The sequence below is a fragment of the Peromyscus californicus genome, unplaced genomic scaffold, assembly GCF_007827085.1.
Source record: "Peromyscus californicus insignis strain IS unplaced genomic scaffold, ASM782708v3 Scaffold_1__1_contigs__length_55948999, whole genome shotgun sequence".
NCBI classification, from domain to species: domain Eukaryota; kingdom Metazoa; phylum Chordata; class Mammalia; order Rodentia; family Cricetidae; genus Peromyscus; species Peromyscus californicus.
The window spans coordinates 24,205,855-24,221,777 of NW_026294492.1; the positions used below are offsets into that span (position 1 = coordinate 24,205,855).

At 49.6% G+C, this 15,923-nt stretch overlaps 1 protein-coding gene across 1 annotated transcript in view; it reads left to right on the top strand.

The window, feature by feature from the left end:
- The window catches only part of Ehd3 (EH domain containing 3), a 32,143-nt gene extending 16,996 nt beyond the window's left edge, over positions 1-15,147 (top strand). Inside the window, 3 exon segments of the mRNA XM_052746240.1 lie at positions 10,059-10,471; positions 10,950-11,114; positions 13,016-15,147. Coding sequence (XP_052602200.1) covers positions 10,059-10,471; positions 10,950-11,114; positions 13,016-13,543 — 1,106 coding nt within the window. The 3' untranslated portion in view covers positions 13,544-15,147.
- Positions 15,148-15,923: the final 776 nt, after the last annotated feature.

Sequence of the window (15,923 nt, forward strand, 5' to 3'; positions counted from 1 at the left end):
TAACGGAAAAACTACCTTTCCCAGAATGCATTTCCCTTATATCAGTCCATAATATTATTTCCCTTATATCAGTCATTTCCCACAGTTATTTTTGGGTCTGAGAGTCAACTGGTTCTTTTACCAGACTTGCTTACAAATTCTTGCCCGGGAGGTTTGAACAAAGTTTGCTTTTGCAACGGGAGATTTGAACAAGCATTTTACATTTTCAATTATGGGACATTGGGAGATTTCTATTCTCTCCTCAGCTGGCTTCAACAGGTGTCTCTCCTTCATTTGACACTGGCCCCCAAATCAGAACTGCACCTGCCTCGTTAGCCGGCATTGAGGCTGGCATTTCTGATAGCAACTTTCCTAGGGGCTTGTGTTTGTCTTAGCCAGTCAGTGAAAAACAAGATCATTTGCAACAGCTTTTCCATAGCTCCTTCAGGGATTTTTCTCCCACTGATCTCATTTTGCTTGTTCCTTTCCCCCCAGATGTAGAGCTTCAGGTATCTGTCTGCGGCTCTGTACCTCTGCTAGGTGCCTTTGGAGGTAGGGGCTTTTTTTTCTCCCCCCGAATCTGCCTCAAATTCTAGCAGCTTTTTCAGGTCATACATTTTCTGGGGAGAAATATGTCCCTTCTCTTTCTTCAGAGTCTTTTTCCCAGACAGTTCCCAGTTTGGTCTCAGTTTATCCCCTCTACCCCAGAAACAGTTTCCGACACTACAGTGGCGGCTTTCCCTGCTACTGAAGGTCGGGGCTTTTTGTCCGTTTGTTTTCGGGTCTGTGTGGTTTGCATACAGACTGAAAATCTAACAAGGGAGGTTTTTGCCATCTCTAAACTCCCATTAGGACAGGTGCTTTGCTTCATCAGGCCTTTACCTGGCCCAGTCCCCCAGTGGGTTGGGTTTGCTTGTCTGGGTGCTTAAGGACAGAGCTTATACCAGAGGCAATCACCCCTCAGGGCTACACTCCCTCATCTCAGGGAGTCAGTTGAAACAAAGCTTTTCTCAAAGAGGTACTTTCTCTGACAGAAAAGAAAGCTTTACTCCTGGATAGTTCTGTTCTGCCCTGGCTGGGCTCTTTCCCCAGACAGCGTTCTGACTCAGCAGCACAACTGCTTCAGACACAGTTCAGCTTTACTGTTTTCCCAGAAAGGTCCTTACTCTGATAGGAAAGCTTTTCTCAGATTTTTTCAGCTGTGGACCTATCAAGCCGGGACTTGTAGGAAAGCAGGCAACTGTGCTGTTCCCATTGGCTTTAGCTCTGGTCGTTCATTTCCCCTGGGTCCTGCACCTTCCTGCCTCAGCTCTGTGCTCCAGGAAGTTTGCAACTGCAGGAGCCCTAGTATCCCCGAAATGCACTCCAACTCAGAGATGCTGGCCAGTCGCCTCTGGGTTTTTTTTGCTCAGAAGAGAGGATACAATGCTAACAGTTTGCATTGCTTCAGGAGATCTTTGCATTAGGACAATTGGGAGCACCTTTTCATTCTGAAATGCTCACTCAGAAACAAAACCCTTGTTGCCTCAGCTGGGCATAACTGAAAAGCTTGGCTTTTTTTTTTTTTTTTTTTTTTTTTGCTTTTCTCAGGTAAGGTTTTCTGCCCTTTTGGGCTCTCTGTAGCTCTTTACCCACACTCTCCCAAGCGTTTCCCTCAGGGTACTCTGACCCACTGTCTTTTATCAGCTTGAAGAAACAGCTTAGAAGAGAGGTTTTTAGGAACTTATCCCTGCCTCCTGCATTGCAGGGAGGATTTTTAAAGCTTGAAAGACAGAACTTAGAGGTTTTGCTGTCTTAAGAGGTTTGTTGTTTTCCCTTAGAGCTAATCACAGGTGGTCCCCATACTAATATCTTCAGGTGATTCTAATTTTTGTCCTGAGAAAGTTAAAGGCTTTAGTTTTTAAGTTTAAGAGAGCTTTTAGTTTGAGAAAGATTAAGGCTTTTTAGAGAGATTTTTCCCCCAAATTTTCCAAGAAAAGCTTTATAGTTTAAGAGAAAGATTTTTTTTCCCCAAGAGAGAAAGACCAACTTTTCCCAAAACTTCCCAACTTTAAACTTTTTGGCTTTTTACACCCCCATTTTTGCCTCAGGGAGAAATCACTTTCTCCTGCCACTTGGATTTAGCATTTCAGCTGTCCCCAGGTCAAAAGCTTCCATAGGAAACTTTTTCTTCCCCATAAGCTCTGAGAAGAGCTTTTTTACTACCTGTAAAGCCCAAAGAAAGATTTTTCCCCCCAGTTTGCATTCATAGCCTCCAAAGTTAGAAAATTGAAGAGTTTTTCTGTCTAGTTGCTTTTTTTCCTACACAATCTTACACTTCTAAGTTTTTCCTACACTATATTACTACCCTATGCCTTATACTTATTTTTCAGATAGGAATTGAGAAAGGGATAGAAGATAGAAAATTTTGAAAGAGAATTTCGCTGCAGCATCGGACATCCTTCCAGTCCGCTTTCCTTTTCTCTCGAGGATAAAACCCCTGCCTCTCAATAATATGTATAAAAATATATATATTTTCCATAACACCGGCATGCCTTATCCACTGGCAGGGCTGAACTCAGCACTTTCGCCAAAAACTCTGTAATAAAACTATTATTTTCCTTTATCTTTAGTCCCTATTACTTTGTCTTTAGTCCCTGTTCATTTGTCTTTAGTCCCTTTTTTTTAGTCCCCCCTTTTTTTCTTTAGTCCCTTTTTCTTTTTTTCTTTAGTCCCTGTTCATGGCGCCATTCTGTGGGGCGTTTACCCAACCACCCCCACAGTTCCCCAGAGTTTTCTTGAGTGCGAGCAGCAGGAAATATTAGATAGGATTCATTGTGGAGAATCTTGAGGAGATAAACAGAAAATAAAGAAGAGCCTCGAGAGGGCCTGGAACCTTTTCCAACAGGCCCCGACTGTCTCTGCCCCAGGGTTTTTATAGAGACACCAAGGGGTGGAGCAAAATCCTCCTCCCCCAGCACAGCCAAGTGCAGACCATCTCAGACACCTGCACTCAGGCCCGTGGTCCTAATCATCCTCTATGCGGACCTGCTGGGTAAAGCCACGAGGAACCCGAGAACGGGCTCTCACACAGTCTCATGTAGCCCAGGCTGGCCTTGAACTCCTGAGCCTCTTGTCTCTGCCCCTTAAGTGTTGGGATTATGGGTCTGTACCTCAACACCCAGCGGCCCTATCTTTTCTGTGCGATGTTTTGTATCCTTAGTGAGAAAATCAGAGGAGATGCACCCTCCCAGAACCTGGTGCTGGCAGCCTGGATGGGGGCCAAATTAGCACTCAGAAGTCTGCCTCCGGGAAGGGTCAGCCTTGTACTGGCAAGCCTCTCTGGGAAATGGCCAGAGCTCTCTGGGTTGACCTCAGGTGACACATGCCTCCATGACTCCTCACTGGCATAGGTGTGCCCATCTATCTATCTTGCCACCACAGCAGGACCCAAGAACCCCTTCCTTAAGGGTGTGGCCTGTACAGGTGAACCCCCATTTACTCCCAAAACCTCAGAGAGGATAGTCATGGAGCAACAAGCATATGGTCATGGCTGTGGATCCTTGAGGCTTAATAGTGCAGGCCATTGGCCCAGGGAAGGCTCTGGACTTCTCTCTTGTGCTCCTGAGCTGTTATTCTGCTTCTCTGTGAAGATAGTAACTCTCCTCTAGGAAATGTGAGTATAGAAAGGCTCAGCTCTTTGGGGGCACACAGTAGCTGTGTATGAGCACAAGCAGTGGGAGAGACTGCCAGAGAACCCTTTGGGAAACCTCTCTCTCTAGGTGAGCTCCAGGCAGGCCTTCCCAGAGCTCCCCTTCTCACGCAGTATTGGGAGGGAGACATCACAAAGCGTCTGAGCAGGAACTCCCTCTGCCCCAGGAGGTAAAACCTGGAAAGCAGAGAGGAAGGAAGCAGTTGAACCGGAAGGGCACCTGGAAAACCGTGTTCCCGGTTTCTGTAACTGGTGACCTGTGATGGGGTCCTGGAAGCCGCCGGGTCCCTTGGCCACTACCTAACTCGGGGCTCTGGTGGAATGAGGAGCAGTCAGTCTGCACCTTACAGAACTCTGGGTCGGAGTCTAGGCCTAAAAGGATTTCCGGGCTCACGGGGGAAGTCCGCAGCTTGCTGGGGGAACGTGGGAGAGGCAGTACCACAGGCTGCAGGGGCGGTGCGTCTCATGCACCTGCTAGGCCAGCGCAGCCTGGCCTGCAAGCAGTTCTGGAGAGGACAGCCTTTAGGGGCCCAACGGCACCAGACTAGCAGTTCAGGGTTGTGGACGGACAAAGTCCCGGATGTCTCAGGGAAATGCATCGCAGAACCTTCTTACAAAGTCCACAGACCTTAGTTCTGGTTCTGGATCCCACTGGGCTCCCTTCTTCCCTCATTAGTGGCTCTCCAGGCAGGGCTGCACTTTAACGTGACTCCCGGGGGTCAGCTGTGTGGCTCATCACCCTTGCATCGGGGCCTGTAGCCTTGTCTTTAGTGACGCCTGTCTTCCTCGGTCCCTGACCTGCTCCATTCTTTCCCGTTCCTCTCCATTCTCTCCTGCCTTTGACTTCAGACCTCAGCAGCAGCTCTGCACCTACTGGGCACTCGTGATCTTGATTGTATTTCCATTCCCTCCCTCCAAGAACTGATAACACAGCGGGGCTCTTCCCATCTCCGGGCCAACAAGGGCTCTGCTAGGGTGTTCTCTGCCATCCTGAGTCCGGATTGATGCAGCTGCTGATAAAAGCAGCCAGTGAGGCGAACAGGAGCTGGGGGTGGGGGTGGGGGCTGCCACCAGCCTCGGGCAGTGCTGACTTCAGCGGCCTGAGAACACCAGAGTCAGGGAGGGCATCAGATGCCCCAGTGATCCAGGTGGTGGTGATAAGGGCACCTGACTCAGGAACATTGCCTGGGTGCACAGGCTCTTCCACCCTTCCTTGTGGTTAGCCAGAAAGGCAGAGTTCCAGTTTAAGCCCTTTCAGACACCACCCCCTTACTCACACATTCTTCACGCATATACCCACATCTGGCCTCTCCCACACCTCCTGACACCCCCACACAAGTGTCTACACCGATCTAAAGGGGATTGCCCAGACTTTCTTCACTCCTGGGGTCGGCCACAGTAGATCTGGCCCTTTCCTGCCACGCTCCTCAAGCCCAGGTAGGCCGGGCCTCCTCAGATGGTCCTGGTCATTAAGCCCACAGTCCCCCTCACCACACCTCTGCCTGGCTCAGGGCTTATGGCTTAGCAGAAGGAGTTGGAATCAAGTCAGCACAGAGACATCTTGCTCTCGACTGCCCAACCCCAGGCAGCTGCTCCTTAGGGTTCCCAGGACCTCAGGCATCCTAGGGATGAGCATTCTGCCCTAGGCTAATGGAAAACCAAGTGTGGTCCTTGCTTCAGGGTGGCCTTCTGTCCAGGCCTGGGGGAGTGTATGTCTATAGAGAAGACAAGTCAATGAAGTTTTCTTCAGCTAGCAGTCAGTTCTGGAAGGAGAGGCTCTAGGGTAAGCAGGAAAGGCAGACAGAAAGCTGTTCCTGGAAAGGGCAGGATGTGGCTGGCCCTGGTTCATTACTGGGAAGGAGCACGGATGTAGCAGTAATCGGGGAGAGCAGAGGGTTCCGGAAGGCTTCATACCTTCTTACATGGAAGGCACATTTCCCGACTGTGTTTCAGACTGTATCCCCACCAGTTCCACACTGGGGAAAGCTACCCCAGGGCTTCATGCTCGCATCCCATGACTGCACACAGTGGAGACCCCTGGTCCAAATGCTCAGTAGGCTCAGAGCAGGTACACAATTGTAATGCGAGCCCTGATCTCCTGGGTCCCAGCTCTCAGCTTTCAGCACATTACCAGAACCTGCTAGGGAAGACCAGGCAGGAATGAGGGCAAATTTGTCACCTTCGAGTTAACTCTTGAGACTTCAGGCATCTGTGCCAATATTAGTAGCCTCCATCCCTAGCCTACCCCTGAGCACTTTGGAGCTCCCAGGGTTCCTCAGATGATGAACTAGTCAACCCATGCATGTGTGGGTATTCAGCAGAGCGGCTGAGCCCTGATGCCTGGGAGGCCTTCCTGCCAGTTTTGCGGTCATCTGGAGGCCTGTGGTGAGTCTGCTTGGGCCATTCTTTGAGGCTGTTTCCAGGAGGTGTCCAGGGTATTCCTCTTCATTGTCAGCTGAAGGCTCCCATTTCTGATGCCGCAGGTCTCTCTCTCTCTCTCTCTCTCTCTCTCTCTCTCTCTCTCTCTCTCTCTCTCTCTCTCTGTCTCTCTTTTAAACATCCCTGGAACTTAACAGATTTGGGGGGTTATCCTATATGACCCCCACAAGTAAGCCTCAGGCCTCTGGGTTGCAGGCTTACCCAGGGCTGAGAGCTAAGAAGAGGGTGTGGGTATGGGTTCTAAGCCTGCATTTGCCAGCACCCGGTCTGGCTGTGTACTTGGGAATGCCCTTAACCTCGCTATATCTCCACTCCCTCTTTTGTAAGATGCATACACCCTGTTCGCTCTGGGTGATGGACGGCTGTAAAGATCCATTGCGGTCAGTTTTGCAGCAGAAAAGGCCAAGAACAATCCACTGTGTGTCAGACAGCGAGCGAGCGAGCGAGCGAGCGAGGGGAGTGCTGGGTTATTAAGGAGTGGCCTTGCTTATTGAGTTTGTCTCATTGATTTCCTCCTGCCTGGCATTAATTAGAAATGCTTTCTTCCCAGTCTCCGGAGCCCGGGGGTGGGAGCTGCAGGTCCTCACAGGCTTCCCAGACACTGGCCTGGAGCCTACCCACTGCATCCCTGGGGGCCAGCAGACATTCCAGGAGGAATCCAGGAAGGACCATTCTGTATTCTTTCTCTCCACCCCCTGATCTATGATTCAGAGACCGTGGGCTATTGCAAGTGTTCAGGAGTAGTTAGTGAGGGTCTCAGAGCCATTCCTGAGATAAAGGGCTATGTCGGGTAGTCACCTTGGGCATGCCGTGTATACTGGGCGTTAGGGCAGTCTCCATCCAGACTGAGCTCTCTCCTCCTCCTAATATCAAGTCTGCTTTTCATGGCTACACCATGGGCCCTGCATTCAGCCACCTGTTACTAGCCACATTTTTTTTTTTTTTTTTACAGCTGAGTAAAAGAAATTCAGGCTTACAAAAAGGCCATTCAGAAAACAAATGGGAAAGCTAGCCCTGGGTTCCTCTCCTGACTGCGTCCAGGAGTCTGTGCCTTTCCTAAGCCTCTATATCTGGGCTTACACATAAGTTCAGGCTATGAAAGCAACTAAGCATTCATCCTAGAGGTTGCACGGGCCCTGGAGTAGCCAGGAGCTGGGAGGGTAAGCATGAGCTAGGAAGGTGAGCATAAGCCGGGAGAGTGAGCATGAGCCAGGAGGCTGAGCATGAGCTAGGAGAGTGAGCATGAGCTGGGAGAGTGAACAGGAGCTGGGAGAGTGAGCATGAACTGGGAGAGTGAACAGGAGCTGGGAGAGTGAGCATGAACTGGGAGAGTGAGCATGAACTGGGAGAGTGAGCATGAACTGGGAGAGTGAACATGAACTGGGAGAGTGAACATGAGGTAGGAGGGTGAGCATGGGCTGGGAGGGTGAGCATGGGATAGGAGGGTGAGCATGGGCTGGGAGGGTGAGCATTGGAGGAGCTTGCCGTCACTGCTTCAGTCTCTCGGTTTTTCCAACCACACACCCCAGAGGAGGCTTCTCACTGCTTGTCATTCGATAACAGCTTACCAGAACTTGCAGAATTTGCAAATGTAGGAGGATTAATAGGAGGCCTCTGTGCTTATTACATCATAGGAAAGGTTCCTGGAAGCTATCTGCTTGTCAGCAGAGTGGAGTAGCCTTCCTGTCGGCATGCCCAGGGTACCGAAGGCAGCAGCCTCCTCCAGCCTTCCTCTCTCCCTAGCTGCAAAGGCATCCTTGTGTCTCATCTCCATCTTACTATATTCCCCGTCCTCACACTTCTGGATGTAGACGCAGAGAACTGTAAACCAAGAAAGGGAGCGCAGAGATCATCCATGCCGGAAGCAGAGACCAAGGATAAGCGAGGGGATTCCATTGCCCAGCATATCAAGTTAATAACTGAGCAGAAACTACAAGGAACCCACCCAGGCCAGTGATCCTGCAGAGACACAGACCTGCAGAGCAAGCTCCATCCTGTGGGGACACACAGAGGAGTTCTTTATAAAGGGGTGGGGCATTTGGCCAAGGTCATAAGTAAGAATGTCACCACTCTTAGATTTGATCTTCACAACCCTGTGGTCAAAGCATTGGTGGGTCCTGATTCAGAGAATGGAAAACTAAGGTCCAGAGATGGCTTGTTCGCTGTTTCCCAGATGTAAAAGGCAGAACATCATAGAAAAGGACTCTATGTCAACTGTGCACAACAGATGCCGATGGAGTACCTGCCGTGTGCACCCGGAGCACAGGGAGATGGAGAAGGATAAGGCTACTTTGTTCAGGTTGGGGTCACAGGGAGAGTTCCCTAATTATATGAGGGAAATGGGTACCCAATGTTGTTAGGGAGATATAGCTCAGTTTGTAAAGTGCTTGTCATGCAAACTTGAGGACCTGCTACCCACATAATAAAAGCTAGGCATAGAAGCGATCGTGTCCCCTTATACGTATAATCCTGGCGCTGGGCGAGATAAGAGAGGTGGGTCCTGGGGCTTTCTGGGCACCAGCACAGACTGTTTGATTAGTTCCAGGCCAATGAGATAATATGTATTGAAAATTATGGAGGACGGTTCCTGAAGAATAACCTACCCAAGGTTGGCCTCTGGCATCCACATTCATGAACATAGATGTGCATATACCTGCGTGCACGTGCGCACGTGCACACACACACACACAGGTGTGCAAAAAAAAAATGAAAGAAATGCCTACCCAAACCTCCTGGATCAGACTTGAGGTGTTAATCCACTGGTTATCTCAGAGCCCCCATGATCCATTCACTTCCTAAAAGCCCACCAATTGGCAACCAATCCCCTCTTTTGGAGCCCACTGCATAGACAAACCATGACATCTTCTCTCCTCTCCCTGATCCATAGTTGCTTGGCACTGAGCAGAACCAGAGCTCTAGAGTTCCTGGAACCAGCAGATTTGAAGTAACTCCGTGCTAGGTAACCAGGTGGGGCTGCCAGTGGCCCAGTCACATCCTCAGGAAGGATTCCTGTACAGAATAGGATCTGAGTATTCAGGGCCACAGCACCTGAGTGAGGAAGGAAGTGAGCCTGGGAGCTGTAGGAGAACCAGTCACTTCAGTCTGTAACAAGAACTCAGACTCCGTCCCAACCAGGAATGGGCGTGGTCCCAACCTGCATCGGTCACTTGTATCTTCTGTTTTGCTGATTATACCCTGTGAAGAATTTCTGAGTCTTTATTCCAGTTCAAAACAGATGTCCAAGGTGGTCATGATGATGCACACCTGAAATCTCAGCACTTTGGAGGTTGAGGCAGGGGCTTTTCAAGTTTGAGGCTAAACCAGCCTATAAAGGAAGTTCAAGGCCAGTGTGGTCTACTGCAAGGCAGTAAGACCCTCAAGATATCAGCACAAAAACAATGCCTAGACTTCTTTTCCCAGCAGGAGCCCTGGTCCCTAACTTTAATAAGAAGATAACTGCATAGAGGCCACCCTTTATGGGAGTAGCCATGATTATGATAGAATCCAGCATTTATTGAGCATCATTGCCCTCATCCTACTAGCCAGATACTCCCTAAAGACCATTCTAGAGATGGAAAATGCTAAGGAGGCCTGGGGATATAGCTCAGTGAAAGAGCATTTGTGTAGCATGCATGAGACCCTGGGTTTGATTCCCACTACCATTCGTCACAGGCACACAGGCACACACACACACACACACACACACACACACACACACACACACACACACAGAGAGAGAGAGAGAGAGAGAGAGAGAGAGAGAGAGAGAGAGAGAGAGAGAGAGAGAGAGGAGAGAGAGAGAGAGATTTGCTCAAGGTCAAACAACCACATGGGAAGAGCCAGGGTCTAAACTCGGAAACTATTTCCAAGACTGTGTTGTCTTACATCAGACCCTTCACTATACTTCCATGCTCCAAAGCTCCTCTCACTGACTATGACTCTGTCACAGGGTATGATTTTGCTGCTGTCCTCGAATGGTTTGCCGAGCGGGTGGACCGCATCATCCTGCTCTTTGACGCCCACAAGCTGGACATCTCTGACGAGTTCTCGGAAGTCATCAAGGCTCTCAAGAACCATGAGGACAAGATGCGAGTCGTGCTGAACAAGGCGGACCAGATTGAGACCCAGCAGCTGATGCGGGTGTACGGAGCCCTCATGTGGTCCCTGGGGAAGATTGTGAACACACCGGAGGTGATCCGGGTCTACATTGGCTCCTTCTGGTCCCACCCTCTCCTCATTCCTGACAACCGGAAGCTCTTTGAAGCTGAAGAGCAGGACTTGTTCAGAGACATCCAGAGTCTACCCCGTAATGCTGCCCTTCGAAAGCTCAATGACCTCATCAAGAGAGCCCGGCTGGCCAAGGTAAGACTACCCCCAGCAGATGAAGTGTAGACAGTTTCATAGGTAGGGGTCAGTTGCAAGAACTGAGGTCCCTTGGAGAGGTGAGTGTGGGTGGTGGTTGTTGGCTGGCTGTGTGCTAGATGGCCAGGTTGACTCCATGACCACCTCAGGATGACTATGTTTTACAGTTTCTCTGTGTCTTTTTCTGTATTTATAAACTGAATGGACTGATGGAGGATGAAGAGAAACTGAGTGTGAAAACCTTCATCACTGTACTAGATGCCTTGGTGCTCAGCGGGTTGACAGTGTCTACAACAGCAGCAGCCATGGCGTATTCTCACCTCCACCTCTATGACCTTCCTTCCCGATATTCTCACCGTGCTAGCCCAGCACTGCGAGGGATGGAGAGAGAAATGGTTTCAGAAGCCGAGGCAGGAGGAGGGACTAGAGGGGCCAGTTCGGGCTCCTAATGAGGTTGTCCTCTGTCCTTCTTTGTCAGGTCCACGCCTACATCATCAGCTCCTTGAAGAAAGAGATGCCCTCGGTGTTTGGAAAGGACACCAAAAAGAAGGAGCTGGTGAACAACCTGGCTGAGATTTATGGCCGGATTGAGCGAGAGCACCAGATCTCCCCCGGGGACTTCCCCAACCTGAAGAGGATGCAGGTAATGAGGGTCAGGGACCCTATAGTGAGAGACAGTGTCACCCTAGCTGGCTGCCAGAGGATGAAGGGGGCTGACAGAGCTCCTGGGAGAAACCCAAAGTCAGAATGCAAGGAGGTGACATTAGACATGTCCTTCCTGATGAACTGTCACTCACAGCAAGTGCCCTAGCCGAGCCAGGGGAGAAACAGTCCAGTGTCCCTATAGACATGGGTGTGTTTGATGACAATGAAGACCTTATCTAGTGAAGGACACATCTCTACTATCTCTAGAATAATGATACAAACTCTTAAGTGCTTAGGTTTACCTCTGAACTCCTTCGTGGGAACAGTTTGTGACACACAGCATCTTTGGCATATGTTACAAGCCTTTGAACCTAGGGCCACCACTTAGGATTTGTGTGTGTGTGTGTGTGTGGTTCTCAGAAGGAGCATCTTTGTCTGCCTTTTATACAAGAATCAGCTGAGATCTCAGAATTTTCCCAGAAAAGCATTCACATAAGCCTTAAGTAGAAAAGCCAGGAACTGTCCCTAGGAGCCAAGCAAGAAGCCACCACACCATAGAGACTAGATTCACACTGAGTCTTCATGCTATTTATAAATGGGCTGCAAAGGGCTTTGTACACAAGTGCTGGGAACCCAGTGAAATTTTATCTTGTCTGCAAGGCCCTTAGCATAGAGCCCTGGTTTCCTCTCCACAGCCCTTCTCCCTGGCCCAGCCCTAGAGAAGAGGTGAGAAGTAGCCTGCCAGCCCTTGAACTGTAGCTGTGGGTAGCCTTTACATTTTCTGCAGTGGACTTGGTGTGCCCATCCTTGTTTCCTGGCCTCTTCCCCACCCACATAATGAGATTGCTGTGGCCAGACTAGGGCAGCATGAGCAACTGTGTCCTTCTAGAACAGTGGTTCTCAACATGTGGGTCATGACCCTTTGGGACAGAGCGACCCTTCCACTGGACTTGCCTAAAACCATCAGAAAACACAGATATTTACATTATTATTCATAACAGTAGCAAAATTATAGTTATGAAGTAGCAACAAAAATAATGTCATGGTCTGGGGATCACTACATCATGAGGAACAGTATTAAAGGGTTGTAGCGTTAGGAAGGTTGAGAACCACTGGACTAGAAGCAAGTTGAAATGGGATGTTCTAGGTTGAGGACCTTTCAAGACTGCAAAGATCTTCAAAGGAGAGCATCTTTCTTTTATGAATTGGGTGGATAGCCCTGGCAAGGTAAACAGCTTTTGTAAGGTCAACATGCCTGCCCATGCCTACTAAGTCAGAATTCTCGGCAGGGGTCCAGTCTTTTGAGACCTCTAGCCAGGCAATTCCAGTGAGTATCCTGATTGCGAACTGTAAGGCTGGGAGTAACTTTTGGCTTTTGTGGTGGTTTTAGTTACCCTGATTTTCAATCCTTGTCACCTTGACCCTCTCACTAAATATAAATGGTATGTGACTTCTCTACCTCCCAGAGTACCGAGAAGAGTGAACCAGTAGTCAGGTAATGAAAGCACTTTGCTTGTGTGTTTTTCAAACATAAGCTTTCCTGGAGACCCACAGGACTCCATCTCAGAGGGCCACCACCTTCAAGAGTCACCATTTGACAGCCAAAACTTGGCAAGAAATGTATGAGCTACCTTTTATAATAATATTTAAAGAGATGTAAATAAACAAACCAGCACTTGTTGCCTTGGTTCCCCAGCTCTTGCTCTTGTTCTGGTTCTTCATAAAAAGACCCATCCTTAGCCCCTCAGGCCCTTGTTGCTCCCTTCACACAGTCCCTTGGCCTCACTGCTCACCAGAAAGGTAATTGGGAAAGCATTCTATAGTTAACAGGAAGCACCCTCCCTGATCTGGAAGAGCTTCCTTTGTATTCTACTTCCGCCTTTTTCTTTCTCTTCCCAGGACCAGCTGCAGGCCCAGGACTTCAGCAAATTCCAGCCACTGAAGAGCAAGCTCCTGGAGGTGGTCGATGACATGCTGGCACACGACATTGCCCAGCTCATGGTGCTGGTGCGCCAGGAAGAGACCCAGCGACCTGTCCAGATGGTGAAAGGCGGGGCATTTGAGGGAACCCTACAAGGCCCCTTCGGGCATGGCTATGGAGAGGGGGCCGGGGAAGGTATTGATGATGCCGAGTGGGTGGTGGCCCGAGACAAGCCTATGTATGATGAGATCTTCTACACCCTGTCCCCGGTGGACGGCAAGATCACGGGCGCCAATGCCAAAAAGGAGATGGTACGTTCCAAGCTACCCAACAGTGTGCTGGGCAAGATCTGGAAGCTAGCCGACATTGACAAGGATGGCATGCTGGATGATGAGGAGTTTGCCCTGGCCAACCACCTTATCAAAGTCAAGCTGGAGGGGCATGAACTGCCCAATGAGCTGCCTGCCCACCTCATTCCTCCATCTAAGAGGAAAGTATCTGAGTGACAGAGCCAGGTAACTTCAGACAGGCAGTGTTAGAAGAGAGAATGAGCACGATGACCATACACACACACACACACACACACACACACACACACAGAGTGTGACTTGACAGTCACACTATAGACGAGAAAGGTTCATCCTTGTTTGAACACCTCTTCAAGTTCCCAGGGTTGGAAGAAGGGCAGCTGTACCTCCTCTGTCCCGGGATATATAGGCCCGTGTCTCCAAATTTCCCCTCTATCTCCCATTCCCCAGAGACATGAGGCAATTGACTGGCCCACAGATGGCCCAACCCTCCCTATCCCCCAGTGCCTCTGCACCTACGCTCCGAGCAGATGGGAAAGGCTTTTCATGGAATAGACAATTCGCTTTCTGTTCTGTGCTTTTATTTTTCCTCTTTAGCTTTCTAATTAGAAATTTACTCAGGGGCTGGGAGCTGTGAGGGAAAGAGGAGAAGCCGGGGGAGGATAATCAAATGGAGACACTTCCTTAGGGCACTGCATCCCAGACTTGAAGAGACACTGGTCCATGTTCTTTGTATCTTTCTGAACCGAAGACACTGTCTTCCTCACCACACTTGAACTCTGCCTGCCATTTTTGTGTTAAAGAATCCCAGATGGGGAGAGAAAAGGAAAAACTTGATAGAAAGCACAAGGAAGCTGCCCTGGGGTCTTCTTAAACAGGGCATTTGTAGTTCACGGGTTTATCAAGCCTAGGCTGTCTGGATACTTGGTTTCTTTATATACCAAGCCCCTCCTGTGTGGTAGGAGCAGTGTTAGGCACTTTATACATGTTGGTTCCTGAGGCCTTCACTAATACCCTTGGAAAGTATGCATCACCCCCATCATGTGCTTTTCAGGTGAGGAGCCAGAGGCCCAGAGTAGTTTAGGGAACCTTCCCGAACTTCTGAGGTCACAAGGAGAGAGGATGCCAATCCTCTGTCTGTCCCTGTTCTGCGATGGATGAAAGGTCCCAGCGCTGCCGCGTGGTGATAAAGCACAGAACCGTCTGAGCACACAGCCCCTCACACAGCCTCCCAGAGCATCCCGGCAAGGCAAGAGGGCTCACCAGCATTTGGTGGGCCATCCATCTGGCCATCTGTTACCTCCTAGAAGCAAACTGTGCCTTCTGGCTCTGTGCCTCGTGTTCCCAACATCACAGAAGTCCAACCAAGCCATCAGGAGAGTGGGCTGGCCTGCTGGATGCTGTTTGTTCCTGTTCCCACTGAGCCTCCCGTCCGTTCACCTGGAGCATCCCAGCTCAAACTCAGCCACTGGATGTCACCAAGCAGGACTTTGTGCTAGTTCTCAGAAGGCCACCTTGAGAGGACTGGGACCTTGTTCTCTGTAGAGTTTCAGGGGCTCTGGTGTCCTTGGCAACAATCCCCCACTGTGCTCAGTGCCCTGCATCCTCCTCTGTGGCCTTTCCCTTGCCTTGCTCCCCAGCCACTGGTCCAGTGACTGTGATAGAAAACAAAGCGACTGTAACTTATTTTGTATCGATGTTCAGACTATATAGAGACTGTTCTGTGTATCTACCATGTGCTTATAACTGCAGTGTGTCTGTCATTAGGATTCATGTTAATACAAAACATTCATCCTTTGGTACCCCCTTTTGGCAACTGAACATCATTGCCTAACACTAGATTCTGACACAGGGTGCCTAGTGGGAACTTTGGAAGAAAGTGGCTCATCCACTCAAAGGTCACGAACAATGCCTTCTCTTGGGCTCGTGTTCTTATCTAGTGGCCAGCTTATATGAAGCTACCAGGGTCACTCTTTCTTGCTCTTCTGGAGTGGAGATGTTTGCTTCAGCAAACGTACGTTTCTCTTGCGTCAATAGGAGAGGATGGCCAAGACAGAGAAGTCTCAACTCAGAAGACAGCCCCAAAGTACCCAACAGAAAAGCCATTCCCCTATTCCTTGTGTTGAGCTGCAGGTTATTTAAGAAATTAGCAGATGAAGTCTGTTTTACGTCTTATGATAGGGGATGTGTGTGAGTCTCATACCACAGTTTATGATGCTCATACCACATTCTTGCCTTTCTCTATATCCCTCTCTCTCCATCTTGTCTTTAAGACCACCCAGGAGGATCCGGAGGGTTACAAGAATTCCACATTCTCTTTCTGCCATCTGGAAGGAGGTGGTGCTCAGGTCTCCTCTCAATGTGGGGTTTTGTGTGTGTGTGTGTGTGTGTGTGTGTGTGTGTGTGTGTGTGTGTGTGTGTGTGTTATTCTCTCTCTTGGGCAGTACCCTTCTGGCTCGAGCTCTTATGGCTTGCTGACCCCTTGCAGGACCTGAGGATTTGCAGCGATCCCATGCCTCATCCAAGGGGACATTTCACATGAGAAACAAAGACACACAGTGGCCATGGCATTTACAAA